This window comes from Capra hircus, chromosome 6, assembly GCF_001704415.2.
Source record: "Capra hircus breed San Clemente chromosome 6, ASM170441v1, whole genome shotgun sequence".
Classification (NCBI taxonomy): domain Eukaryota; kingdom Metazoa; phylum Chordata; class Mammalia; order Artiodactyla; family Bovidae; genus Capra; species Capra hircus.
The window spans coordinates 105,098,392-105,125,155 of record NC_030813.1 but is presented as its reverse complement, the minus strand read 5'-3'; the positions used below and the strand labels follow the sequence as shown (position 1 = coordinate 105,125,155).

At 47.5% G+C, this 26,764-nt stretch overlaps 1 protein-coding gene across 2 annotated transcripts; it reads left to right on the top strand.

Moving 5' to 3' along the window:
* Nucleotides 22-26,432, top strand: ZBTB49 (zinc finger and BTB domain containing 49). Of its 2 annotated transcripts, none has more exons than XM_018049724.1 (8): nt 22-124; nt 5,260-5,430; nt 8,692-9,794; nt 13,192-13,238; nt 20,090-20,163; nt 21,616-21,698; nt 21,785-21,946; nt 25,355-26,432. In XM_018049724.1, the coding sequence occupies exons 2-8, from the start codon at nt 5,279-5,281 to the stop codon at nt 26,029-26,031; spliced, it is 2,298 nt and encodes a 765-aa protein (XP_017905213.1). In that variant the 5' UTR covers nt 22-124; nt 5,260-5,278; the 3' UTR covers nt 26,032-26,432. The 2 variants fall into 2 exon arrangements, with proteins under 2 accessions (XP_017905213.1, XP_017905214.1); XM_018049725.1 differs by having other exon boundaries at nt 22-129.

The window sequence follows — 26,764 nt, the reverse complement described above, 5'->3', positions numbered from 1 at the left end:
CTGTGGGAGGGGCGGTGTTGTCGCGATGCTTCCGCTGCCGGCTGAGCCCGGCCAGGAGCGCTGAGGGCGGCTGTAGCGGCTGCAGGTGAAGAAGAGGCGACGGGGCGGGAAGCGGTCTCTGAGGGTAAGGTAGGGATTGCCGGACTGGTAGGCCGGCCTCGCGAGAGCGTGCGGGCCTAAGGGCGATGGAAACGGCCCGGAACCCCGGGCTGGGCGCCCGAAGGGCCGGGCCGGGCAGGGCAGGGCAGGGACCGGCCGCCGCCCCGCGCATCCCTCTGCCACCGTGAGGGGCCGTGGAGCTGCTGCTGGGTCGGGCGTGTCTGCCCGTGGCCGTGAGGTGCTTCCGCTAGGAGACGCGACGACCAGGCCGGGCTCTGGAGCGCGTCCTTCACGGCGTGTGCAGCACCTTCGGCCTGGACGCCGCACCCGCTTTCCCGTCCCGGCCGCCCGGGGCACCGCCCGCGGGAAGCCGCGGGTCCCCTCTCCTCGCCCCGGCTCCCTCCATCGCCGTGTAAAGTTGAGAGAGTTAGCGCTGAAGACCCCAAAGTTCCTAAAGCCCAGCCCAGTCCCGTGGCCGTGCGACCTCTCCGTGCCTCGGATCCGCGTCTGTAAACGCGTGTTACACTGCCGTGCTTAACTCGATAAGATTATTGTAGGATTTCCTGCAAAGCACTCAGTAGAGTGCTTATCTGCTCTTCTCAACCCTTAAGGGGCTTCCCTGGTAGCTCAGTTGGTCGAGAATCCGCCTGCAATGCAGGAGGCCCGGGTTCAATTCCTGGGATCGGGAAGATCCGCTGGAGAAAGGGATAGGCTACCGCACTCCGGTATTCTCGGGCTTCCCTGGTGACTCAGCTGGTGAAGAAGCCGCCTGCAGCTTTCATTTGGGTAGACCTGGGTTCGATCCCTGGATTGGGAAGATCCCCTGGAGAAGGGAAAGGCTGTCCACTCCAGTATTCTGGCCTGGGAAATTCCATGGACTCTACAGTCCATGGGGTCGCGAAGAGTCAGACGCGACTGGGCAACTTTCACTTTCACTTTGGGACTTTCCTGGTGGCTCAGATGGTAAAGAGTCTGCCCGCAATGCTAAGGAGTTTGCCAGAAATGTGGGAGCCCGGACTTCAGCTTCTATAGCTCAGTCGGTAAAGAATCCACCTGCAGTGCAGGAGACCCCCGTTGGATTCTTGGTTCGGGAAGATCCGCTGGAGAAGAGAAAGGCTACCCATTCCAGTATTCTTGGGCTTCCTGGTGGCTCAGCTGGTAAGAATCCACCTGCAATGCGGGAGACCTGGGTTCGATCCCTGGGTCGAGAAGATCCTCTGGAGAAGGGATAGGCTGCCCACTCCAGTATTCTGGCCTGGAGAGAATTCCATGGACTGTATAGTTAATGGGGTCTCAAAGAGTCAGACCCAAATGAGCAACTCTCACTTCAACCCTTAAGACAGGTCCCGCACATAGCAGTGGTGGTCACTGTGGGGCTTCACTGAGCAAATGAAGGTTGAACCTGGTGTGAACAGAGAACTGTGAGAAGCTAAATTAGGACTAGGGTGCGGGTGTGGGGGTAATAAGGAGGGTTTCCCTCTGGAGGTGAGCAGTGTCAGGAATGGAATAGAGGGTGTATGGAAGGGCTCCAGTAGAAAAATACCATAGGCTGGAGGGCCTGAACAACAGACATATATTTTCCTCACAGTCCTGGGAGCTGGAAGTCCAAGATCAAGGTGTCAGCAGGTTTGTTTGCTCCCAAGGCTGCTCTTCTTGGCTCCCAGCCACACATCTTCTGGCCATGCCTTCTGGTGATCTTGCCTCTGTGCACAGCATCCCTGGTGTATACGTCCAGCTTTCCTGTTTTTCTATAAGAACAGCAGTCAGATTGGATTAGGATCTACCCTAACTTTCCCATTTTAACTTAATTACCTCCTAAGGCCCAATCTCCAAATACAGTCTTCAACATATGGATTTGGAGGGAAACACAATTCAGCCCACAAAAGAAGGAATTTACTGGATGGACAGAGAGGGAAATATTCTCCAACAGAAGTGACAGGTTGCCCGGGTTTAAAAGCTGGATGCTCGAGGTGGGTTGGTATGCAGAGCACATGTGTGAGTCTCTTCCTTGTTTGTGCTCTTCTGCACTTTTTTGTTTGTTTGCTCCCCGTGAAAACTCAGGGTGAATTCTCTTTGTTCTTTCTCTGGCAAACTTAACCTTCAGGTTTCAGCATAGATGTCTTTCCTCCAGAAGGTTTTCTTCTGACCCTCATCCCCCAAATTAATTTGTACCTTCCCCATTTAATATCGCCAATACAGCCCTATTTTTGTTTCTTTCACTAAACTGACTCTTTGTGAAAGCATAGGATGACTATATCTGAGTTGTTTACCACCTCATCTCAGTGCCTGGTGTATAGTGGGCACTCTGTGAAGTTATGTGAGTGACTCAAACTGAGACGCAGCCTGTGGAGGGCAGGGAGCATTCCATCCTGAGTTTATCAACTTTGCATCCTCACCACAATATCTTGCCACGTACTAGGCACACAACCGGAGAAGGCAATGGCACCCCACTCCAGTACTCTTGCCTGGAAAATCCCGTGGACGGAGGAGCCTGGTAGGCTGCAGTCCATGCGGTCGCTAAGAGTTGGACATGACTGAGCGACTTCACTTTCACTTTTAACTTTCATGCCTTGGAGAAGGAAATGGCAACCCACTCCAGTGTTCTTGCCTGGAGAATCTCAGGGATGGGGGAGCTTGGTGGGCTGCTGTCTATGGGGTCACACAGAGTTGGACACGACTGAAGTGACTTAGCAGCAGCAGGCACACAACATCATCTTTACTCAGTTGGTCTCCATAGCATCATAGAGTCATGTAACGCCAAGACAGGAACCTGGGCTTGTGTGCACGTGGCCAGTGTTTTTGTCGTTAGGATTGGGTTAGGGGGCTGGGGACCAAGCCACTTGAGAAGCGTGATGGCCAGAGAGGAAGGGAGGACCACTCTAGGCAAGTGTGTGTGTGTACCTCGGATGCCTGGAGAAGTAATCTGTCAGTGGCCCCACTGAACAGACTGCCCACATTCTTTCCTATGGTGTTTGGCCAACTGATCAATAACCTCATGGAACCTAAGGGCCTTTGCTCTAGGAGCTGTCGCTACAGGATAAAATTCCATTCTGGTTCTTATTCCCAGTAGAAGCACCTCTTCGTTCGCTCGTGTCTAAGCTTTTTCTTATGATTCCTTTTTTCTCCTTTCCCATATTTGATGCCATTCAGTCCACCATCACATTCTTGATGTAGATTTAGAACAGGAAGATACCTTAGAGATTATCTAACCCAATAGGGGACCCTCTGTTTTTCCAGATTAAGACACTGAGGCCCAGAGTCTCCATCCATCTTAAAACCATGTATTGAGCACCTACTATGTCCAAGGCAGTCTTCTGGACACCAAAGATATGCTAATCGATAAGACAGTAGATTTTTGTTGCTCGTCCAAAATTGAGTTAGCAACAAAGACAGCGCACCGTGCTCCTTGTGTCATAGCACAAAGCCTGTGTTGCACACGTTCGTCCTCATGTGTGCTGTGCTTTACATTGGTGCTTATCTGTGGGGCCACCTGGACGTTGGTAATAGACTGAAGACGGTGCTGATTGGATTCCAGGGAAGGCCTTTGAGCTATTGCATGTAACTTGGAGTAGCAGTTAAGCATGTGGGCTTTGGGCTTTCCCTGGGTTTAAATCCCAACTCTGCCTCTTATTGATACTTATTATTATTAGGCGTGTCGGTCCTCTCTGACTGTGGTCAGGTTATCTATTTGCTTTGTGACAAACTACCCTAAAACTTGGTAACTTCAAAACTGTTTTGTTTTATCTCAGTTTTGTGAGTCAGAAATTCAGGCAGGGCTCTGCCAGGTGGTTCTCCAGCCCTACACTGGTGTGGGTGGCGAATGGGGTTCAGCTGGCGGTGGGGCTGGTCTGGAGCCTTCAGCGTGACTTTGCTCCCATGTCTGGTCCCTTGGAAGGGATGACTGGAAGTCTGGGTTCAGCAGAGCCCTTCTCCTGCCCCATATACTGGCTCCAGCTGGACGTCTTACAGGCCTGTTGGCAAAGCAGGCCTCCCGGACCCATCGTCCAGCAGATGGAAGGTGGGAGCTGTTGGCTCAAAGGCCTTGGCCCAGAAAAGAGCGCAGCTTTACGCCCTTCCTTTCACCTGTTCTGTTGATTGAGATAGAGGCTGCCCCAAGTCAAGGAGAGGAGACCTAGATCCCACCTCCCCTTGAGTCGTAGATGTTGTGGCCATCTTTAATCTGCCACGCGCTTCATTGTCCTCATCTGTCTGTAAAGTGAGGCTAATGGTACGTGGTATCTCTCTTACAGTTATTCTGAGAACTGAATGAGTTAATATGTGTAGAGGGCTTAAAATAGTGCCTGACGTAAAGGAAACATTGGATAAATATGATGATTATCCTTATGAGGTATATGATACATTATGATTCGTGGCGGTTATTTGTAAGACACATAAGAAATGTAAGATGCAAATTCTCTTTCTGGAGCTTTTTATAATCTAATTTGGGAAGGTACAGGATGGATATCATGAAGCAATTAGAGAACTATACTAAGTAACATAATAATAGTTACAGTTTTTGTAGTCAAGTTGTGGGATGGTTCATAACTTTGCGTGTCATTCCTGTATAGCCAGAGAACGTGTGATGTAGACTCAAGACATTTGCTGTATTTTAGCATTTAAGTCTTTGGAGGAAAGTTCTGTGTTGTGTTTCTCCTTTCCCTTTTCTCACGGGCATAGGAGCATGGACTTCAGGGTTTAGGAACCAGGATTTAAGTCTGGCTTTGGAATATAACAGTTTTCCGATCATGGCCACGTTACTTTAACTCCTTGTTTCTTAATTTCCTCGCTTGTAAAATGGTGATCAAAGGGTTCTTGTAGCATTATTTGAGTTAATGGCTGCAATGTTCCTAGCACAGTGCCCGGTCTGTATGAGCCAGTAAATGATAGCTAATAATAATAATAAACCAAGATGGCTTTTCTTTTCAGGCAACCGTGGGGCAGGGTAGATAACCGATCACTCAGTCATTTGGACGTTCAGCACCCTTGAGGGCTCGGCACTGTGGACCGCGCCGTGCCATCTGACATAGTGCTCGCTTTTCTGTGTCCGTGTGGCACAGGAAGTCATGGCAGTGAAGCACAGATTAGTCGGTCGGTTTGGGTGCCCTTTAGTGACCAGTCATGGCATCAGGGATCACTGCTTATGAGCATCCTTTTTCCTAGGTCTCCTGGATGGTGGAGCATGGACCCAGTTGCTGCCCACAGCTGCCACCTTCTCCAGCAGCTGCACGAGCAGCGGATTCAAGGCCTGCTCTGCGACTGTATGTTGGTGGTGAAAGGAGTCTGCTTTAAAGCCCATAAGAACGTTCTAGCAGCTTTCAGCCAGTACTTTAGGTACGTGTTTTAGACTGTTCTAATTGTACAGAGAGAAAGCTTTTCTGGAATGGAAATCTTTTGTCTAAATTTTTTTTTTCCTCAGATTTCATTCTCCTTATCTTTTGTAGCACATTGTGGGCTTTTTCATTTTTGTATTTAGAGTGACCTGAGCGGGAAGATCCCCTGGAGGAGGAAATGGCAGCCCACTCAGGTATTCTTGCCTGGAGACTTCCATGCACAGAGGAGCCTGGTGGGCTGCAGTGTGTGGGGTCACAGAGAGTTGGACACGACTAAAGCCACTGAGCGTTCATGCATGCATATATTTAGGGCTGTGAAAGTAATTTGGCACTTTGTCTTTGATTTTTGAGTTGTAATTAATATCAGGCTTCTATATCCATTTCTTGTCCTTTCCAGGTAAAAAGATTGAGGAATAGAGTTTCTGATAAGAACATTTCTGTAATAAGAAATCTGAGAGGGGGAAACATCCTATATGCCATTTTTAAAAAACTAAAACATTTTCAGTTTTGTTTTGCATTTTACTGTTCTAAGAAAACAGGTTTGAACTCAATTTACTTATCCCTATAATTGTTTTTGCCTCAATGAAAGATTTACTTATAAACAGTAAGATCAAGCAATAGTATTTCATTTAGGTATTCTACACACATTTTCTGGTTAACTGGATTTATCTGTCCTGAAGCACTTTTTCAGGACTGCCCTGTAGCTCAAAAGATAAAGAATCTGCCTGCGAAGCAGGAGACCAGAAGAGAAGATCTTCTGGAGAAGGGAACAGCATCCCACTCCAATGTTCTTGCCTAGAGAATCCCATGGACAGAGGAGCCTGGCAGGCTACAGTCTGTGGGGTTGCAAAGAGTCGGACACAACTGAGCGACTAACACACACACACAAGCACTTTTTCAGAACTTTTCCCCTTAAAATATATACTATTTTACTACTCTAGTAAATGATATACGGAACAGTATTTACTCTTTCCTTGATAATCCTGAATCATCAAGTTAAGTCTCAGCTGTCATAAGTGCTGCAAGCCGTATTATAGTGGATTGACTCCCTGAGGCAGCATTCTGCCCATGTGCAGAGTGGTCCCTGCTTGGGCTTTGCCTGTTTCTTCTGTCTTTCCAGGACAGTTAGGTCTATATGTTATGAAACATTGGCTAGTTTATTTGATAAAATGTCTTTAACAAACTTGCAGGACAACTTACCTGACTCAGTATTTTTACAGGAGACAAATTCATTCACCTATGAACTTGACTTAGGCCCAGAACAAAGTGCCTGGGCTTTATGGTGCCTTTTCCCTGCATTAACTTACAGGGCTCTCTCACTGCTGGTTTATGGACCATTGGGTTTCTGAGAAGCATCAAGTACCTAGATCAGTCAGATTGACAGAGATGGAAAGTGGAAGGGTGGTTGCCAGGGGCTGAGGGGTTGGGGATAATGGGGGTTATTGTTCAATGGATAGAGTTGCTTTTTGGGATGACGAAAAGATTCTGGAAATGGGAAGTGGTGGTTGTTACACAGTAATGCGAATGTACACGGTGCCACTGAATTTATCATATGAACCATATAGCCAGATGTTTGACATTATGTGTGTTTGGCCATGGTTAACAAATTAAAAATATTTTTTAAGAGTCTGTATCTGAAGTATATCTAGATTTGGTTTATTATAGCTATTTTCATTTTCAGATGTTTTTAAGACGCTTAAGATACAGAAGTATTTTTGTATGTGTTTTATGGTTTGAGATAGATAATTTGTCAGACTAAACAAAATATTAAAAAGTGTCTTCTTTAGTTTTCTGTAATCTATCTCTATGCAATGAATAATGCATATGAATAATTACATTTTCTTAAAAAAGAACAATGAGTATATTTTTAAATCTTACTTTAAGATTTCCTTGGAAGTTTGGATATTCAGCATACGAATTCAGTTAATCCAAATTGCTTTATTGAATAGCTTGCAAACACTTCTTAAAGGGTTGAAGCATACTTAATTTTTTTTTTTTGCTTTTAAAAAGGACATGTTTTATTTTGAGTGATTTGAAAAATACTGAAAAACATTGAGAATCAATAATATCACAAACACACCTGGATCTTGACTCAGAACTGACAGACTTAACATTTTTTTGCTGTGGTAAGAACACCTAACACGTGTTTAAGTGTGCGGCACAGTGGTGTTAACGTGGGCACTATGCTGCGTAGCAGATCTAACGCTTATTCATGTCGCGTAACAACTGTTACCTTTTCTTAATACATATTTTAATCGGAGGATAGTTACTTCATAGTATTGTGATGGCCTCTACCATACATCAACATAAATCGTCCATAGGCGTACATGCATCCCCTCCCTCCTGAACCCCACCTCCCTCCCTGCTCCCCACCTCATCCCTCTAGATTGTCGTGGAACATCAACTTTGGGTTCCCTACGTCACACATCAAACTCCCACAGGCTATCTGTTTTTACATATGGGGGTGTATGTATCTCAGTGCTGTTCTCTCAAACCATCCCGCCCTCTCCTTCTCCCACTGTGTCCCAAAGTCTATTCTTTGTGTCTCCTTTGCTGCCCTGCACACAGCATCGTTGATACTATCTTTCTAGATTCCATATATATGCATTAGTACATATTTGTCTTTCTCTTTTTGACTTACTTCACTCTGTATAATAGGCTCTAGGTTCACCCACCTCATTAGAACTGACTCGAATGCATTCCTTTTCATAGCTGAGTAAGTGTCTACCATATATATGTACAACTTCTTTGTCCATTCATCTGCCGATGGACATCTAGGTTGCTTTCATGTCCTGTGCTGTGCTAAGTTGCTTTAGCTCTGTCTGACTCCGTGCGACCCTGGGGAATGTAGCCTGCCAGTCTCCTCTGTCCATGGGATTCTCCAGGCAAGAATATTGGAGTGGGTTGCCATTTCCTCCTCCAGGGGATCTTCCCGACCCAGGGATCAAACCTGTGTCTCCCTCATTATAGGCAGGTTCTTTACCACTAGCACCACCTAGGAAGTCCTGCTTCCAGGTCTGAGCTATTGTAAATAGAAGTGTGAAAGTGTTAGTCGCTCAGTTATGTCTGACTGCGACCCCATGGACTGTAGCCCGCCAGGCTCCTCTGTCCATGGAATTCTCAAAAGCATGCTTAATTTTTAATCTTAGCATTTATCGAAGGATAGTCATTTTGAACATTAGCACGCATATTACTTAAAAGAAAAAGCTATCAGAATGTATGGATTGTTAACCCTGTAAGCAGATATCCTTTCTTTTATCAGGAGCCTCTTTCAGAACTCTTCAGGCCAGAAGAATGATGTTTTTCATTTGGATATTAAGAATGTGAGTGGCATCGGGCAGATCCTGGACTTCATGTACACGTCGCATCTGGATCTTAACCAGGACAACATACAAGTCATGCTGGACACAGCCCAGTGTTTGCAGGTTCAGAACGTCCTCAATCTGTGTCACACCTTTTTGAAGTCAGCCACCGTCGACCAGCCTCCAGGCCTGCCCTGTCACGGCACCTTCTCCCTGCAGAGCACCCTGACTCCCGACACGAACTGTGTCCTCAGTGAAAACTACCCGCCTCACTTGCTGCCGGAGTGCTCCGCGGGCGCCCAGCAGGGCAGGGCCGTGGACGGGTCACTCTCGCACGCCCCACCCTCAGTCGGCCTTCACCCGCCCACGGCCGAAACCTCCAAACAAGCCCCCGACCCGTTCGATGGGAGCTGCACAGAACTGTCTTTCAAACAGCCCAGTTGTTACTATAAGCTCAGAAACTTGTACAGTAAGCAGTACTACAAACACGCCGGCTGTCCCAGTCACGAGCGAGTGACCGAGCAGCCTTTCACCTTCAGCGCCTCCGCAGACCTTCACGCCACGGATCGCCAGCCCTGTGCGGTCGGCCACGCCGAGTGTGTCCTCGAGTCCTCCCAGCACCTGCCTTCCAACTTCCTGGCCCAGCCTTTGGGTGAAAATGCCCCAGACCCCGCTTCCGACCACGCCAGCCAACAGCCTACCCGGCAGATGAGGCTCAAGAAAGCCATTCACCTTAAGAAACTCAACTTCCTAAAGTCACAGAAATCTGCAGAGCAAACCTCTGAACCGAAACCCAATGACAGTTTAACCACGAGGCTCGAAGCTGCCAGGGAACATGGTGTGGAGAAAGTGAACAGCCCCAGCGCCGAAGAAAAGGAAAGCGAGGAACTCAGCAGTTCTGAGAACTTAAATGGCGTGAGTGAGACAGAGCGGCCCGAAGACGCCGCGGCCCTGGAAGACCAGACCCAGATGCCGCAGTCCCAGAGACAGTACGCGTGCGAATTGTGCGGGAAACCTTTTAAACACCCCAGCAATTTGGAGCTGCACAGACGGTCTCATACAGGTACACTGATTTGGTCCCCGCAGGCAGAAGGAAAGCAAATAATACCAGACGATCAGACACCACTGCCTGCTCCCGTTTTTGTAAGAAGTTTTGCTATTGCTTGATGATGTCATTGATATTTACCGCCCAAATCAAAGAGTGTTCGCTATCTTCTGCTTTGTGTTTTTGGTGATGTCTTTTAAAGAATAATCTTAAGTTAGTAAAAGCTTTCATAAAGCCATTTTTAAAAGATGGTGCACTTTTCATCTTTTAATTGTGGTTTTCTATGAGAAGCTTTCCATTTCAAAGTATGGCAGATTCTTTTGATTCACTCAGATTTTCAAATTAATTCTAAAACAGATAAGCAATATTTAGTTCTTTCTTCAGAATTAGATTTTTTTTTTTTAAACCATGATGTTGGTTAATTCAGACCAAAGTAGTTTAGTTTGAGTAATTCTGAAAGCTTTGGAAAGTAATTTGAATGTCAAATTTTTTGTTTGTTTTTGATGTGTTTTTTAAATTTTATTTATTTTTAATTGAAGGAGAATTGCTTTACAATATTGGTTTCATTTCTGCCATATATCAGCATGACTTAGCCATAGGTATACATGTCCCCTCCCTCTTTGAATGTCAGATTTTAAAAATTGTGATTTGGGAGGCAGGAGGTAAACTTCTGAATGAGGATCAGCTTTAACCATTTGGTATTTTCACGTGAAAAATTCTTCCATTTGAACACTGAATTTTCAAAGTTCTGTTACCTTAGCTTATACCTCTTCCCCTTCCCAAAATATTTATTTTTTCCAAAGCTTTTGAAAAAGTGTTTTACAATATTTATACAGTATGTAATATAACACGTGTATATTACTTTCTTTCTTGCACTTAAGCCTGATGACCCTAGTACACATTACACATTATTGGCAATTTATCTTCAAGGCATGAGAAGGAGTATGTTCAGGAGGCTTCTAAAGTAACTGCTTTCAAGGTGCTTGTGTGATTGTGACTATTGGTGTGATGTCCTGTTATCACTCCTGATTCTCCATTTGCTCCCTTATTGCATTGTTGAGACTGAACTAATATTTATGAAAGCCTTCTATAAATTTTGTTGTATTTGAATATAAACTACTATCATTATTTTTACTAGTTGCTCAAAATTATTCCATACAAAGACAGTACCATTGACTAAATTTTGCCCTGAAAAAGCTTAATTTAGATCATTCTGTAATTTTCTGGAGCCTAAAGATCAGTATAATTTTTATTTGAGAAACTTACCTGCTTTAGCTTTAAAAGAAACAAGAATTGTTTTTATGCTGTGAGAATATCTTTGAATAATAGCAGTCAGTTCTGTGGCGCAGTTGCTTCCTGGGGCATAAGTAGATTGAGAAGGGCAGCAGTTCTCAGTATGGTTTGGGGAATCCTTTCAGGGGGTCAGTGAGGCCAGAACCATTTGTAGCCTCATGTAGGATGCTCCTCCTTCCCTCCTGCTTCCCCCGCAAGTGTACAGTGCTCAGTCCCTCAGTCGTGTCCGACTCCTTGTGGCCCCATGGACTGTATCTCTCCAGGCTCCTCTGCCCCTGGAATTTTCCAGGCAAGAAGACTGGAGCTGGGTGCCATTTCCTCCTCCAGGGCAAGTGTGCAGTGGGGTCAGTTTAAGGCTGCAGAATGTGTGATGAGGGCTTCACCTGGTAGCCAGTGAAAAATGTCTGGCAGTTTCTTTCAAAAATCATTCCGTTTTGATTTCTAATACAGACTGTACCCTCAGATATGGCCCACATAAGGAAAAGCTCTTTAGGGTCCTCAACTGTTAAGAGTGTGAAGGGGTTCTGAGAGCAAAAAGTGTGAGAACCACTGGTGTAGGGTTATTAACCCTGGTCACCTGAGACTCTTAAGGAACTAGTAACCTCTTTTTTCAGACTCTATAAGTGGGGGCTTTAATGTAACATTATCTGTTATCTCCCTTATCTTCAGACACAAATGTAGTTCAAAATGCCGCATCCACGTGGTTATAATTACAGTTACCCTTGAACAACGCGAGGCTTAGGGGTGCTGCCCATCTGAGCAGTCAAATCCTGGTATAACTTATAGTTGGTCCTGCATGTACCGGTCCCTCCACAGCTGCAGATTCAGCCAACCTCCATGATGTAGTACTGTGATACTAACTATTGAAAAACATCCACGTGTGAGTGGACTTACACGGTTAAAACCTTATGGTTCAAGGGTCACCTGTACTTGTGCTCAGGAGCTCCCCACTCATCCCTGGGGAAGCCATTAAACAGTTCCAGGAAAAGATCAAAAGTACTTTAGCAGAAGCCCAGAAAGCTAGCCAACTCCAGCAACACAATAGGAGGGGAAACATTTTTTAGAAGGGATCTTAATGAAAGCACTTGATTTGAGGGGAATGGGGAAAGTGAAAGGTTCTTGGCCTTCGTGGGGTCTGTTTGTTTATTAGGGTTCTATAGGTTAAAGGCAGTACCTGAAGTATGTCTTTAAACAGACCATTTTCTGGAGACTGTCTTCAGAACTGTTGTGGTTTCTTTGTAGTAGAGTTCCATTCTCTACATCTGTTCTGTTCCAACATGTGATCATTCAAAGTTAGTGAAATCAGAGGGGCCAAGCAGTCAGCAAGGGAACACGTCCCATGGTGGAATCTCCTTTTACTCTGTTAGCACGTTTCAACCAAGGCTAAAAGGCAGTGGGGAGGGGCTTTTTCCCAGCACACACTCAGGAGGTCCTGCTCTCTTTGGAGCAGTTTGGGGTTCATACCTCATGTGAAATGGATGAGTCCCCCTGGTTCTGTTAGGACTCACCTGTGGTCAGTGCAGGAGCCAGGCTAAAAGATGGGTTTGTGCTGTTCAGCAAGAAAACTCACTTTTGATTTTCGACTGAAAGGGAAATCTGTGTCCAAAGCCCCAGTGTACTTTGAGTGCACATAAATATGTTTGATTTCAATACAGGTTTAAATTTGAAGAACCACTTTTTTTTTTTTTTTTAAAGAGAGAAGTAAATATAGATTGGGACTTCCCAGGTGGCTCAGTGGTAAAGAATCCGCCTGCCAATGCAGGAGACATGGGTTTGATCAGGAAGATCCCCTGGAGGAGGAAATGGCAACCCCTTCAGTATTCTTTTTGGAAAACCCCGTGGACAGAGGAGCCTGGCAGGCTACAGTCCATGGGGTCACAGAGTCAGACATGACTGAGCACACACACAGATATAGATCTCACTTTTATCATCTCTGCCTGTCATCTGAGGGTGAGAGAGATGGTGAGGACAGAGGCTCCCCATGTTCGTACCCTGATGGTGAAGTACGTTATGCTCTGTTTTGAATGGTGGGACACAGAAGGCAGTTTAAACATTGTAAGTGGAAACCTGTCATGCAGGTATTACTAATGATTTTACCCGCTGTTGTTTTCTTTTGTTTTAGGTGAGAAACCTTTTGAATGTAACATTTGTGGGAAACACTTCTCTCAGGTGGGAATACTTTTATTTATTGTTAATAATCAGAAACCTGAAACCCAGTGTTTATTTTTATTACAGATGAGACATAATTTTGGGACTTGTGAGAGAAGACTGATGATATCTGTAACTTAAAAGACTTCAGACTAAATCAGGAGAAAATTTTCAAGAAAAAATAATTTCTAGCTCATTGTGGGGGTACCATTTTTTTATAAGCATAACTGTGAACTCTCACAATACCTTATCCCTCATTAACGATGGGTCTAATTCTAGTGTATTTCTTCTCTTCCTGTGCATGATATAAACCATATTGAGCACCACTTGAGGGCTGGGGGATTCCTAGGAGGCTCAGTGGTAAAGAATCCGCCTGCAGTATGGGAGACATGGGTTTGATCCTTGGGTGGGTAAGATCCCCTGGAGAAGGAAATGGCAACCCACTCCAGTATTCTTGCCTGGAGAATCCCGTGGACAGAGGAGCCTGGCGAGACACCGTCTGTGGGGCCACAAAGAGTCTGAACAACTGAACACACACGGGGGGGCTGCAGTTTATGCCAGCCTGGACCCAAGACAGATGCCTTCTTACTCTGATTGGGGTTGTAGATGTTAGGGTGTTGGAGAAAAGACCACACACTGTGCATTCCCTGCCTTTGCGCATGTCCTCTCACTTGGCCAGTGTGTGTGTCCTCATGTAGGCTCTGTACTCATCTGGGCACCAGACAGAGAGAGCGAAGGTTTCAGAGGTATTCTGAACACGGTAGAATGGCTGTGGGAACCTGCTTATCCTTCTGCAACAGAAAGTAGCTGTTCCAAGAAGCTGCTCGAAAGGCCCAGTGCCCAGAGGAGATAGTTCACAACCGTTTCTACACTCGCATGGCAGTCGTGGAGTAAGAGCATGTACAGATGCTCCTTGACTGGGGAAGGACCCTGGGGCTGGGCCTCGGTGGAGGAGCTGGACCCCTTCGCCCCGTGGAGCACAGGAACCGCAGGTTGGCCCCAGCGCTGACGCCCACTTCAGCCTCCCACACGCCCAGACCTGCCATCTGGCTGCTTTTCACTCTTCCTGCTGGCTGTGAGCCATAATTCACCATGCCCCAGTGTGGTCCTTGTCGTTATCAGTCCAGGCAGGGGCTGTGCGCTCCACCAAGTGTTCCAGAAGCCTCTGCTGAGCTGAGTGGAGGGATTGCTGGTCTACCTGCCATGCACTCTAGCTGAGGCCTGTGCTGCTTCCTGCCAGCCTGCCCTGGAGGTCAGAACTCGGCCTCTAGAGCCAGACAGTGTGGATTTGGATCCAGCCTCTGGTTTTCTGCTTTGACCTCGGACAGTCTCCGTGTTTGGCACTTTGGCTTCCTTATCTGTGAAGCAAGTGTGTGGGACCACTGGCCCTCGTGGTGTGTGAGGAGTGAGTGAGTTTATAAGACAGTCAGCTTCCCAGGTGGCTCAGTGGTATAGAATCTGCCTGCAAATGCAGGCAGAGGAGGGTCTGATCCCTGGGTCAAAAAGATCCTCTGGAGAAGGATGGGGCAACCCACTCCAGTATTCTTGCCTGGAAAATCCCATGGACAGAAAAGCCTGGTGGGCTACAGTCCATGGGGTCGCAAAGAGTCAGACACGACTGAGCAACTGAAGATGTTCAGCATCACGCCTGGCCTGTGGTGAGTCCTCAGGACACATCAGTAGCCCCTGTCCCGTGGCCATTGCCTCTCATTTCTCTGTCCTCTCTGCTCTTACAGACCAGTCTTCCGAAGGGACACGCCCCTACTACTCCACCCCCCACCACTTTAATCTTTCCAGCTTTGGTGTAATGGGAAGCCTTAAAAAAAGTGGCTTAACGACCATTAATAATAGCAATCACAACTTCTCTGGGTCTCATTTTTCTAATTCTTAGAATAGAGATGATACCACCTCATGGGAATATTAGGAGGATTAAATGAAAAAAAAAAATGGGCGTGAAAGTCCTTTATACATATACACTGTGGTAACAGTTTAGGTTCTATCCTTTTCTTGCTCAGAATCCCGTGGGTTTTCACTGTTAGTCAAATAAAGTGAAACCAGACACTGAGGCATTGGGTCTGCCTTCAGCCTTCTCTCTTGGAGTTAATGCCGGGCTCACCCTCAGAGATTCTGGCACTGCTGCCTGGGGCTGGGGCTTCAGTGTCGGCGCGTTTGAGTACAGTGGTTTTGATAGCACCCCGTCCTCTGCTTCAGACCTTTCCTACATGTTCCCCTCAAGTCCCACCAAGGGCAGCCGTGTCTGATAGACGCTACAGAAATCCTCCTCTTCTATATCGGTGTCTGTGTTTTTATCAGACTTTTATAAACATCGAGTTTTTTTTAAATGAACATAACCATATATTTATGGTTTTTAGATGTATATCGCTGTTTTACTTCCTAATGTAATGATGGAGTTTTTGTGAATAAGGACTCTTTGAACAAGTATTTATTACAAACCTGCAGTGTCTGAGGAGCTCTGCCTGTGCTGCGGCACAAAGATGAATAAGGCTTCAAGGAGCTTTGTGTTTAGAGGAAGAAACAGGTGCACAAAGTGGTAAAGCACATGAAACGGTGGAATTTCCATGGCTCTTGTGCGGGGAACAGCTTGGACGAAGAGGGGCGTGGTCATTCCTGCCTGAAAGTTGTGATGTTTGGGTGGGTGAGGTCCTGGGGTGTGTCCCGTGACTGGGGCGGGGCCCTGAGGATGGCAGGCTTGATGGGCCTGAGGCTCTGGCATTCCAGGCGGAGGGAGCAGTGGCGGTGTTTACACTTTAGTAACCGGGCCTTCATTTCTCATATGAACTGGAAAACGTGGTTACAGTGGACTGGAAATACCCTCCCTTCTGGAAGATTCAGAAAGTGGACCTACCAATAAGAATTAACTTTATTCATTGTAGTATTTAATAGGGTTGGTTAGTCTTTAAAAAAAAAAAAAATTAGCCACAATGTTAATAATGAGTCAGCAAACAGTTTACTTCAGCTTTGGAAAAGCTGTGACAAGCATAGATTGTGACAGCCGGCTCTGCATGTATTAACGCAATTTCGGACACGGCCCTTGCCCTGATGGCAGCAAGTGAGAGTCACGCAGTAGCTGACAGTGTGCCTGAGGCCCCGTTGGGAGCCGCGTGTCTCCCATGTGCAGGAGAACCCGGGCTGTTCAGTGCAAACAGGCGAAATCTAAAAACAGGCAAAGGGAAACCCGGTGTATTCAGCTGTCTTGAGGGAGGGGAGGGGAGTCGCCTCGCCTCTCCAGTGAAGCAGAATAGAGACCCTGAACAGCTGCTGCGGAAGGTCGGGTTCTGAGAGGTTCAGTACCCTCCCCGCATCTCCTTTGTGCAGGGTGTGACTGGCAGGGCGCTGCATCCCTGGGAGGCTGCTGAGACATGTTCCAGGGTGCTTATGCAGCCCCATGCCAGAGGTGGCAAAGCTGCATCCCATCTGTGGTGAATATGCCAGAAGCAGTACTTCAGTGAACCTAAATTATTAAATCTTCCAACTCTGTGGTGGTGTTTCCCACACTTTTGATGTTAAATGTCCTTTTATCAGTGGAGTAATCATTGTCCCTTAGGTGACAGCCTTCTGCTAATCTCTAGATTTTTTTTTTTTCTGTTTCATAGTCTTAAAACTTCTCAAGATGACTTTTAAGATCTGACTTCTCTTTGGTCTGTAAAGTCTCACAGTTCCCGATTTTGTACAGAAACAGTCACCCACCACTAGAAGGGTACTCTGCTCGAGAACATGTGCTTGATTTGATCACGGTTAAATACTGAGGTCCAGGTACCTGTTGGAAGGAGTTTATTTTTTAAATTATTCAACAAACCAGGTGTTAACTTCTTTTCTGCAGCAGAGTTTTTGAGTTCTGACAACTCCATCCTAAACTAAAGTGGTGTCCACTTAGAAAGGGTAGAATTTCCTTTTTTGCTAATGTTTTTCACCCCAACAGCAGCACAAGCTTTTTGAGTCCACAGACAAAGTCGAATTGGGGAGTGTTCCATGCCAGCTGTAGGGGCCATGGCTGCTCCCCTCCCAGGGCCTCTGTTTACCTCCTGGAGCTGGTGAATGGCACTTTATGAGGACATTGTAAGGACTCTCTGAAAGTCAGTTTATAACTGGTGAGCAAGTGTTCCATTCATAGTAAACTCTTAACAAAGGAGACCTCCTGGTATTTACCCCTTGCTGGAGTTTTCAGGGATCCAGCAGTATGTAGATAATTTCTAAGATGTCATCCTTGTACTTAGGATATAATTAGTAACCTGGTGGCTCAGTGGTAAAGAATCTACCTGCAATGCAGGAGCCTAGGGTTCAATTCCTGAGTCAGGAAGATCCCCTGGAGGAGGGCATGGCAACCCACTCCAGTATTCTTGCCTGGAGAACGCGATGGACAGAGGGGCCTGGCAGGCTACAGTTCATCGGATCACAAAGAGTCAGACATGACCGAAGTGACTTAGCATGCAAGCACGCAGAGCATAGCAAAATTACTAAAAATGACGACTTTTGACTAAAGGGCAAATAATCGGGGCCCCAGTTTGCTATGTAATTTGGTATACATTATCTGAATGCATGATTGAAATTTTTTTGCCTGAATCTTTCCATTATTTAATCTACTTTTATGCCATTTATCAGACTAATATATGCTCCTTTATCAGGGGGAATGATAATCATTTTCATTATACATTTTCAGTATTAAATAGCCAAGAAAACATCTTAAAGTTTGTTTTACTGTTGTTTACTGTAATATTTAAGCTTCCCTTGTAGCTCAGTTGGTAAAGAATCTGCTTGTAACGCAGGAGACCTGGGTTCGATTCCTGGGTTGGGAAGATCCCCTGGAGAAGGAAATGGCAACCCACTCCAGTATTCTTGTCTGGAGAATTCCATGGACAGATGAGCCTGGGAGGCTACAGTCCACGGGGTCACAGGAGTCAGACACGACTTAGCGACTAAACCACCACCACTGTAATGTTAAGTGGAAGACTATTCGGTTTTATTTACTTTGAAAACAAGTAATTGTTAAGCTGTATTTAAAAAGGAAAGATGCACCATTGCTAAGAATTGAATCCGACTGTATTTTAACCATAATACATGGTTTATATAAGAACTTGAAACGAAGGATCTAATTAAACCATTGAGCAGATGGTGCCATACAAATTGTTATTTAAATGACCAGCTTTTCTGAAAGTTGGAAGTGACTGATTTAAAATGTGTGTTATCTTAAATCCAGTGAGCCGTTTCCTGGATAGCACAGTCACTGTCATACTGAGAATTCAGCACAAGCTAGCTTATTCACAGAAGCTTGCAGGCCCTCATGGAAGACAAGAGTTTAAGCTCAGATCAACCAGCATTAATTTCTGGCCTACTGTGTAACCAGAGCAACTGATTTATTTATCTGAATCTCAATTGTACACCTAGAAAACAGAGACAATAATACCAATTTCTGAGGGTAATTTGGTTATGTGTGAGTAGACCAAATGTCTATTGCTGTTGACATTTGCTGTTTTATTATTGTTATTAATAGTCATTCAGTTAAAAGCTAGGTATTTCCCATTGTTTTGCCAAATACTTTCTCTTTGGTTACCTAAAATAAACCAGCTTTTTTTTCCTTAAGCCATATTTATCATATTTTGAAATACAGTATCTAACTCAGTTTTTTCAGACTCTGATAGACTTAAAGAATCTTCTGTGTTACATAACATGAAATCCGCAGTTTTCTTTATACTTTCAGTCCTATAACCATGAACTATCTTTGAATCTCATCTAAAATATAGTTTAAGCCAGCCACTCGTGCCTTCTGAGGTGGCCCACAGTGTCTGTGTGTTTCTCTCTAAATAAATCCACTTCTTACCTATCCAAAAAAAAAAAAAAATTACAAGCCAGTTATGAGTTGGGGATTATTGTTCATTCTCTTTTTTGGCTTATTTTGTACGTAAGGCCTGCACATTATTACCTTGGATATCTTCGTCCTCCTCAGTGTTGTTCATAGCAGAACACTATGAAAAATTAAGTTGGGAAGTGGCAGATTGAGACTGTTAATGTAAATCACAGCGATGGAAGATTGTGTTTTCCAGTCCGAATTTGAAACATTTGCCAGTAGCTTTTGTAAAGTCAGGCATTTGCAGGTTTAATTTCACTGTACTTTAGGCAATTTAGTGTTGATTTCCTGTTGATTAGCACATGGAAATCTATTTTGTGATCTCCATTTAAATCAGTTATTCTTCGTAAAGCCCTGCTGTTTCAGAGATTAGAAACATAAAAGGCCTGCAGCTGAAGGACCACCGTGAATCTCCTGATTTGCTTTTTTTGCACAGAAGTAAAAATGACCAACCTGTCAGTAAGAACAACTGTACCACCAGAAGAAATACTTTTTGTAAATGTCTTACCTTCCTTATGAACAAAAGCATGTTTTTCAAGAAAAAACAATGAATACTGAAATGACCAAGTACAAGTGCTACCTTTTTTCAAATGATGTTTGCATATAGGTGGTCGAGGTTAAAAAAAAAGAAATATAATACATCAACAGCTGTTCAAAATACAAGCTTAGCAAACCTAAAAGCAGCCCCCACAGAATGTCGGGCCCATTTTACAGGGACATGGCGGCCTGTCCCCCTGTTGAGGGACGGGCCAGGGGCTGGCATGGAGCCGAGCTGAAATCAGTCGCCCCCTGTTCATTTCATTGCCAGGCAGGGGCCGCTCCCAAATCAGAACCAGGCTGGGCCTCCATCTCCTTGCACGTGGCTGCTTCTGAGTCGTGCATCTGGGATCTTCACTGGGAAGTTGGACTGGAACCTGGCTAAATCTGTCAGTGTCCCTTTTGAATGTATGTGCCCTTAAAAAAGTGTTTTTTCCATTAGTGGCATATTTTTTCTTTTCCTTTCCTGCAGGCGGGTAACTTGCAGACTCACTTGCGTCGGCATTCTGGGGAGAAGCCATACATCTGCGAGGTCTGCGGGAAGAGGTCAGTGCAGGGCTTGGTCGGCTGCCCAAGGGGAGCCGGCTCGGCAGCTCCGAGCCCCGCGGGGCTGCTGCCACCCAGGGACACAGCAGAGCCCAGCCCACTGGCCTTCCTTGTGACACACATGAGAACAGCGGAAAGAGATGGACATGTTACTTAAAGGAGAATCTAGGACACAGTTGTAGGAAATGGGATTTTAACAGGAAACAGAATTACGCTAAAATTTCCATTCATTCCAGAAATGTCTATTAAAAGATGACTGGTCCCATGGAGGTGACCGTCTGATAGGGAAATGAGACTCGGCAGCCTGAATGCCTGGAATCAGGAGAGGGAGTGCTGGGGGCACGCCAGCCCCGCTCGCAGACCCGTGAAAAGGCAGAGTGCAGCCGCAGGAAGAGCAGGCGAGCCTCAGGGCCGGGGAGGCCAAGGACTTGGGGGACCACAGTCTCCCCCTGGAGGTGGAGGTGCCCCCTCCTGTGGGCACACCGGCCTGCAGCGTACCCCCTGCCCCTCGGGGGCATTCATTGGGATTCCACTCCCTCTGTCATCTGGGGGTTGGTCATCATCTGGTGATTGGTCATTCTAGGACAGGAGGCAATGGCCAGGCCTCTACCAGTTACTTAACCGTTCAGCCATTCAGCATTTATTAGGCACCTACTGTATGCTAAGTGCTGTGATGGGAACACTGACATTTTCTGCTCCTGATACGTTTGTATTCAGGAGTCGGGGATGGGGGTGGGATGATACGGGGCAGTTATAGTCACAGTCTTCTACTGGGATGGGGCAGCACCCTTGATTCAGTTCCAGAAAAAGCAGTTGTCTCTGCAGATGGTAGAAAACAGAAATAAAGGCTTCCTGGCCTGATAGTGTCTCTGCAGCTGCCCAGACACTGAAGGCCAGGTTTAGCACCCAGGTCCTGGGTCCTGCCTGTCTGGGGTGCCTTGTAGCACAGGCCCTCTGCTGTTTCGCTGCAGGGCGGGTCCTTGAAAGTCTTGTTTCTCAGGGTGTTTTCAGTGTGAGCCTTCTGAACGCCCATTTAGAAGTAAATGTGTTTATAGTGTTACCAGATACATCTTCCCAGATGCAACCTGTGGTCCTGAAATCAAGTGAGGCAGGACAGAGAGGAACTTAGCTCCACACTGGGGCTTGGGTTGGGCCAGGATTGCCCCCCCGCCCCCAGCCCACCTAGCGATCACCTCAGAGGAAGAAAGGTTAACGCAAGTAGGTAGGGAAAAACTGTTTTAGAAATGAAACATTAGGATCATTCTCTACTCTTCCTTTAAAAAGAAGAGGAAAAAAAGATGTTCTTTTCTAACGAGCATCTCAAACGAAATCAGGCCACTCCTGGTCGCATTCCGAGGGAGCAGCTCGTCCCCTCCCTGGGTGACTTGGAGTTAGAAAGGTCTGCAGTGACGCAGGCAGGCTCTTAATTGACTTTCCAAATTGCGTTTGCAGGTTTGCAGCCTCGGGAGATGTCCAGCGTCACATTATCATCCACTCAGGAGAAAAGCCACACTTGTGTGACATCTGTGGTCGAGGTACGGCCGAGCGTCTCCCTTCGGAAGATTTCCGATTAAAATGTTCTCCGTCCCTCAGCCTAACCCCGGTGTGTGGTCTCCTCTAGGGTTCAGTAACTTCAGTAATTTGAAGGAACACAAAAAGACGCACACGGCTGACAAAGTCTTCACCTGCGATGAGTGCGGGAAGTCTTTTAACATGCAGAGGAAGTTGGTAAAGCACAGAATCCGGCACACGGGCGAGCGGCCTTACAGCTGCTCTGCCTGTGGTAAGTTTCCGCCCACCCCAGACCCCGTGGGAAGGATGCTGGGCTCTGTGCCCACACACTGTCCTGGGTCATTAGGGGTGCTCAGATAAGTCACCCCTCTTCTCATGGGTAACATGGAAGTGATTGCTATTTCTTGATCACTTTGGCCTTCTCTGATTCATCTGTGTTCATGTGCCATTTACCCAAGGTTTCGGCAACTGCCCCAGATACAAAGATGACATAACAGAGTCCCAAATGCCACGGGGCATTGGCAATGGGAAAGGTGGGGGAGAGCGTGCGGTGCAGCTGCAGGGCTGGGGCGCAGTGGGCTGCGGGACACCGAGGGCACACAGTGGGCTCGGGAGGGGGTGCTTCTTGAGATCGTGTCACATGTCACAAAGCAAAGGTCACCTCTGCGGCATTTGGTGCATCCGTGACGTCGTCGGGAGGCTCAGTTTCCAGGCACATCACTGCACAGGCCAGGGAACTGGGGCCTCGAGTTAAGTACCCGTGATCACAGAGTGTTAGAGCTTCTGAAGAACTGGGGGAGGGTGTGCGTGTGTGTGCGTGCACACACATGTGTACATGTGCCACTGGCAATGTGGACTGAATGAGTGAGTAACCATTTTTATGATTACCTGGTTAGAACAAAGAGGAAAAATGCTCAGAGTCAGGCCATGGGGAGCCTGGAATTGGGGCATCCTCGGAGCGGCTCTGTTCTCATTGTGGTTGGTCCCTAAAATAGGGCAGGACGTGTGGGATGTGGCCGGAGGCAGCTTCCTTCGTGTCTCCCGCTTAAGCTGGGTCAGATTCCCTGGATACCAGTATCGGCAGCTCCGTGATTTGTCTGCTCCCTCTTAGAGGATAAAATTGCATCACTTTCAATCACAGTTGCAGTCTCAAATCCCTAGTGTAGGATGTCGGTTATTCTTATTACGACTGTGAACTTGACCTCAGATTCAACTGTTCCTTCCAGCCAGGACCTGCTTTTTGCCAGCTACGACCCTCTAGGGAAGGCAGTGAAGTGGGCCCCTGTCTCCCCCATCCTTCATTTCCACCCCTCCCCGCTACTCGCTGCCTGAGGCTTCTGACCCACATGAGGTCAGCTTTCAGGAAAGCAGGGAGAGGAAGGGAGCAAGAGTGATTCTGTGTGGCAGGTTCGAATCTGTATTAGCAGCTTTGCTGAGTCGAGTCCTGTCTATGGAACCTGCTCACTTGGAGCAAGCAAGTCAGCAGTTGGGGTGCATTAGTGCTGTGCTGCCCTCGCCACAGTCTTAGAACATTCCATCACCCCAGGAAAGAAACCCCGTGCCCACTCGCAGTCACTCCCCACTCCCTCCCTCGGCAACCCTTAACCTACTCTCGGTCCCTAGATTTGCCTGTTCCAGACAGCTCATAGAAGTAGCATCCTGTAATGTGTGGCCTTCTGTAACTGACTTCATTTCGCTTAGCAAGTCTGCTATGAACATTCACATGCAAGTGTATGTGTGGGCGTATGTTTTCATTTTCTTGGATTCAAAAGACAGTTTCCATTTCATGGCGGCTTCACAGTCTGAGCTTTGCTGACTTGAAAGCCTGGCCCTCTCTGCCTCTTCTTCCCTCGCTCCTCCTCCCCCTCCCTCTCCCTCAAGCATTTTACCTTCTTCCTGAGACAGCCTCCCCCTTATACCCTGTTCTCCCTCCCCACTTAGCTGCACTTTCCAGGATGGAAAGGTGCATTTTCTTCTGGCCAGACTTTCTCCTTTAAGCCCTCGGTTTTGTAGCCGTTCATCCTGAGGAGGCTTTCCCTGTCGGTGTCCCATCGCCCCTCTGGGCAGTCCTCTGAGGTTCCAAGGCTGGCTTCCTTGCGAGCATGACCCTCGTCTGATCTGTGGAAATACTCACGTTCTGTGCTCTGAGGTCTGCAGGCCCACGTGGGTGCAGAGGTGACCGTCTGCTCTCTCTCTGTCGGCTGCCCATACAGTAAGCGAGCTGTCTCCATTTCCCCCATGCCAGAGGCAGATGCTGCTCCACTCGGACCTCCTAGGGACCCACATCAAGCCCCTGTCTTGACTTGAGGTACAAAGGAGAGACTCCTCCTCCCATTTCCCCTCTCTGGGAAACTCTCCTGCAGCTGAAATTTATATCCTTTGACACCTTTTGCCACATAAAAGTCCACTACTGAGAATCTATCTTAAGGAAACAAGGGAAAGGACAATGTGAGCTGACCCTCAGGTACAGTAGCAAACAGTTGGAAGCAGTCCAGACAGCCCACCATTGCTTGACCAGGGCTAGATAGCTGAGGACTCAAACACAGGGGCGTAGGGTTAAGTGAGAAGTTCTGGCAGGTGTGTCCGCGCAAATCATATAGTTTGTTTCAGCTCAGTCGCTCAGTCGTGTCCAACTCTGTGACCCCATGGACCACAGCACATCAGGCCTCCCTGTCCACCACCAACTCCTGGAGTTTACTCAAACTCATGTCCCCTGAGTCGGTGATACCATCCAACCATCTCACCCTGTGTCATCCTCCTCTTCTCCTGCCTTCAATCTTTCCCAGCATCAGGGTCTTTTCCAATGAGTCAGTTCTTTGCATCAGGTGACTAAAGTATTGGAGTTTCAGTTTCAGCATCAGTCCTTCCAGTGAACACTCAGGACTGATCACCTTTAGGATGGACTGGTTGGATTTCCTCACAGTCCAAGGGACTCTCAAGAGTCTTCTCCAACACCACAGTTCAAAAGCATCAATTCTTCAGCACTCAGCTTTCTTGATAGTCCAATTCTCACATCTATACATGACTACTGGAAAAACCATAGCTTTGACTAGACGGACCTTTGTTGGCAAAGTAATGTCTTTGCTTTTTAATAAGCTGTCTAGATTGGTCATAACTTTTCTTCCAAGGAGCAAACGTCTTTTCAAACAAAGCATAGTTTGTTTCAGTCCTTTGTAAATGGCTTCTATCAGGTTATATATTGGTTTTTCTCTTCTGGTGTTCTGACCTCATGGCAGGCCTTAGGTCACCTATCTCTAGTTTATACCTAGAGAAAGGAAATAGGACCTGGAGAAGGAGCGTAAAATTATGTTAAAAATTGAGTGTATAAGTAACTTTAGAAAAGATGCTTCTAAAGTAGAGATTGGCTGTGGTCGATTTGGGGATAGCTGAATAGCGCTGATGCGGTTTCTCAGCGTGGGCTGTCGGTCAGGTGCCCAGGCCCCCCTGGGATGCTTCTGAGCAGGGAGATGGGGCTCCGGAGCCCTCAGGTGACACGGCTGGTGGAGACCGAGGCTGCAGGTTGGGGGGCCGCAGCGGTGGGGCATGGAAGGGTCTGGAACCGGCATGAGTGGGTGATGGCAGTGCTTGGCCGACTTAACAGGAAAGCGGGGCACTTGGGGGCGGCGGGGACACCCTCCCGAAAGTCCTCCTCTGAAGAGCGCCCTGTCTGTTCCTGCAGGGAAGAGTTTCGGAGGGTCGGGCGACCTCCGCAGGCACGTGCGCACGCACACTGGGGAGAAGCCATACACTTGCGACGTGTGCAACAAGTGCTTCACGCGCTCGGCCGTGCTGCGGCGGCACAAGAAGACGCACTGCCGGGCGGGCGACGAGGGGCCGGACGCCCTGGAGGCACTCGCGCGGGCCATCGAGGCCCCGGACCTAGAGCGCTCCCAGAGCTCCGACTCCTTCTCCCAGGACGTGTCCGTGCCCCTGATGCCCGCCGTGACCGTCAAAATCCCCGCACACCCGGCAGATGAGGACTCAGTGGCGGAGTTTGACAGCCCCTGTAAGTTCCAGCCGGTGGTTCAGCCCCCGCACGGGCCGAGTGAGCCGGAGAAGCTCAGCCTGGAGCCGGTGAAGCTGGCCAAGCCCCCGCACGTGCCGCCGGCGCAGCACCAGGCCTATGGCTACCCGGACATGGATGCTCCGGCCGGCGCCGAGCCGCTGCAGGCCGATGGCGTGGCCGCCCTGCGATCGTCCCTGGCGGCCCTGGACCACCCCCCCTGCACCGACCCCCTGGGCAGCCGCGCCACCGCCCCCGCTTACAGGAACTCGGAGGGCCAGTTCTTCTCCAGCATGACCCTCTGGGGGCTGGCGATGAAGACGCTGCAGAACGAAAGCGAGCTAGACCAATGAGGCCCCAGTCGGGTCTCACTCAGCATCGGGGCCGGGGCCGGGCTTCGGAGTGGGACGCCTTCTCACCAGCTCCAGACAGAGCCCGACCCTGACCTGGCAGGGGTGAGCATCTCAGCACCTTGAGCTCAGCGTGTGGGAGAAAGACTCTTGGCCCCTCGGGGAGGTGCACACGGGACTGAACAAGGCTCACGGGCCTGGTGGTATGGACTGCGGGGAACTGCTGCACATTTTGGTCATGGTAAAGGGAAAGGACACATCTATAATAATCCAGATACTATTTTTGCATTTTTACATGGTTGAAATTTGTAGCATTTTGTATGTTTATTTACAAAAAAGATTTTATTTGTATAGGGAACTCATATAATAATTTAATTTGAATAAATGGAAGTTGCCTTTCTGCATAATATTGTGTTTCCTCCAACATTCTTATTAACCTAAAGACCACGTGGTGGTGGTGGTTTAGCTGCCAAGTCCTGTCTGACCCTTGTGGACCCCATGGACTGTAGGCCACCAGGCAAGAGTATTGGAATGGGTTGCCATTGCCTTCTCCAGGGGATCTTCCCCACCCAGGGATGGAACCCAGGTCTCCTGCTTTGCAGGTGGATTCTTTACTGACTGAGCCACCAGGGAAGCCCTAACCTAAAGACCCTGCTGTGTTGCTTCAGTCACGTCCGACTCTGTGTGACCCCATAGACGGCAGCCCACCAGGCTCCGCCATCCTTGGGATTCTCCA